Genomic DNA, 2,637 nt, shown 5'->3' with positions numbered 1-2,637 from the left:
CCAGAAGATGGCAGACCTTTTGGAGAACAAAATCAAGGAAGGATCGAACTTTGCTTCCTATCCGAGAAGTGAACTTGCACTGAATGAGCACGTGGGGCTACTACGAAGTGCCATTGATGGCATTGGTATCAGTGGTACACTACAGAGCTTCACGCGAGGACTTGAGTCTAGCGAATGGAATCGTCTAAAGATCAAGACGCTCGAGTGTATGAGGCAAGTAGTTGAGTGGAAGTTAAAGGCTGTTCATTTCGAAGATCAACTGAGTCCTAAGCTGGGAGCGTTAAAGCGAGTCGCAATCGAGAATCTCGGCCGAGCTGTGTCAGGATTACCAGGAATGACTACGCCCTCTGAGGTATTTACAGCTCTCGAAGAAGTCCTGAACGCTCTGCTTAGTCTCGGTAATGAAGAGGATACCGAGCTGCAGTTTGACGTTGGCGAAGGCCTCGTCGCTCTTGGAACTCACGATGTTAGTGAAGAGTTTACAACTGATCGCCAGACCAAGTACGCCCACTTTGCAGAAAACCGTGCCGCTGTAGTTTTTGAGCGAGTTCTGGCCGATTACGCGGGATCTCGACAGCCCAAAGTTCGTCGAAACGCTACGATTTGGCTGCTCTGTATGTGTGCAGCTGGTCTAGGACCAGTTTCTGATGGTGGGGATGCAGTGATGTCTACTACGTCGTGGAGAAGTGTATTGGGATCCCCTGCTTACTCACAGTCAGTGCTGGAGGTACACGAATTCTTTGTGACGATGCTGAACGATGCGAACGAAGTCTCAAAGGAAAGCGCAGTGAAGGGCCTTGCTTACTTACGACTGCGCGCACCGACCGAAGATATGGGCGTTCAGTTCAGCGACAGTTTATTCCGTCGACTGCGATGCTTCCGAGCCTTTGCGTCTACTGCTGATGCTGTTGATGACGATGAAAATGCTGCGAATACGGATAGAGGGAATGACCCGACTGCTACTGCATCGTCACCTAGCTCTACCGTTGAGAACGCAGCATATCGTGAGGTCAGCAACGTAGCAGCAGATGTTGGCGACCCGGAGCTCATGTACGCGCTGCTTTACTTGAGCACAGCGGATCCAATATGGGGGTCCCTGGCATCGTCATCTCGTACGTCTCTGCGATTCAGCAAGTTCTCTTTTGTTGTAACAGACAAAGAATTCCGGGCTTCAATCGTAGCCAAAGCAGGCAGTCAATGGATGTCTGAGGACTACTCCAACAAGACGAAACTGGTGCCTTGGCTGTATCTGCTCAAGTTCCACTCCAACAGCAAGGTAGCTGCCGTCATGGGCAACTTGTGGGAGTTTGCGAAGGGGAACTCGGTCACTGTATCAACAGCAAAAGGAGAGAAAACGTTGCTTCGACAGAACTGGACGCTTCTGTTTCAGTTCGCTTTGGCACGGCTGGAAAACGCCCGCAATTTCAAGTATCGTGAAGCTGCGTGTCTTGCACTTGTTGACCTGCTTAACGGAGCTGAGGCTGACGACGTACGAAGTGACTTCTTACGCCTCTGGAAAACTGCGTCACGTGCGGTAGACGATGTCATGGAAGCTGTTGCGCTCTCTGGAGTCAAGCTGTACCGCTATCTCGGTGAACTGAGTTTGCGTGTGGCTGCAAGCGACGCAACGTGTCGTTCTCAACTGCTGGAATTCCTGGTCGGAGACGGGATCGTAAACAAAAACACTATCTGTCGCGCACTCAGTATTGACGTGTTGTTACGTCTCGTTAAGACACTGAAGGCTGTGGACATGCAAGACCGCTTGGCGCCGCTGTTGTTGAAGCTTCTCGAGTACTTATCATCTCTGGAAATGCCTGAGCTCCAGTACGCACAATTTCACGTTGAGAAGAAGGATCAACTGGAGCGTCTACGTGTGTCCATCAGCCAAGCAGGCCCTGTCGGTCAACTACTGGAGCTGGCGACAACTCATCTTAAGGAGCTTGTCGACTCTCCAGCGTGTGTAGCTGTCGTCTCTGAGCTCGTTCGTGGCGTTTCCAATCTGCTCAAGTTCGGGGTCGGACTCAATACGCGAGTGGGAACTGCGAATTTCGTGGTCACACTTGCAGGTGAACTCCCCTTTGAGCTTCGAAAATGCAACGGAGCTGAATTGTTGCTGTGTCGTGTGTTTGTTCCGTACGTTGGAGCGAAGACTGCGGCGGAGAACGATCAGTATGGAGACGAAGAGAGCAGATACGGTGCAAGTAGCACAACCGAACAGACTGATGCAAGTTTGATAGCGACGTCGGGGTTGACGGATGGATTGGTCATTCAAAGTTACTGTCGAGCTGCTGCGTATTTGTGTCCACTCGTGGATGCTGCTACAGTTCGAAACTACGTTCGCTCGGGGATCTTCGCGTTCAACAAAGCAGTCAGCAAAACTTCCAGTGCTTCGTCCTCCCCTCAGAGCCACAGCGACGAAGACGTTGGCATGGAGGCAGAAGACACCGTGTCAAAGACACCCCAGGTCTATACTAGCCGATACTTGTTGATCAGCGCACTAGCGACGAAGGAGCTTGTCAAGAAGATCCCGCCGATCGCAGATGCCGGTACAGTGGTGACTGACGATCTACGCAACACTTGGTACAGCACTCACGTGTTTCCCGCAGCGTTTATCGGCCAGTTTGCAGCCACGGACGC

General features: G+C 51.6%; 1 protein-coding gene across 1 annotated transcript in view; it reads left to right on the top strand.

Moving 5' to 3' along the window:
• Positions 1–2,562, top strand: part of PPTG_24293 (hypothetical protein) — a gene marked incomplete at both ends in the record, with an annotated part of 5,005 nt that extends 2,443 nt beyond the window's left edge. The window contains 2 exons of the mRNA XM_008916160.1: positions 5–2,464; positions 2,494–2,562. Of these exons, the coding sequence (XP_008914408.1) occupies positions 5–2,464; positions 2,494–2,562 (2,529 nt within the window). The remainder of the gene's footprint in view (positions 1–4; positions 2,465–2,493) is intronic.
• Between the last annotated feature and the right edge of the window lie 75 nt (positions 2,563–2,637).

This window comes from Phytophthora parasitica, assembly GCF_000247585.1.
Source record: "Phytophthora parasitica INRA-310 unplaced genomic scaffold supercont2.79, whole genome shotgun sequence".
Classification (NCBI taxonomy): Eukaryota; Oomycota; class Peronosporomycetes; order Peronosporales; family Peronosporaceae; genus Phytophthora; species Phytophthora nicotianae.
This window is presented reverse-complemented; position numbering and strand designations above follow the sequence as displayed.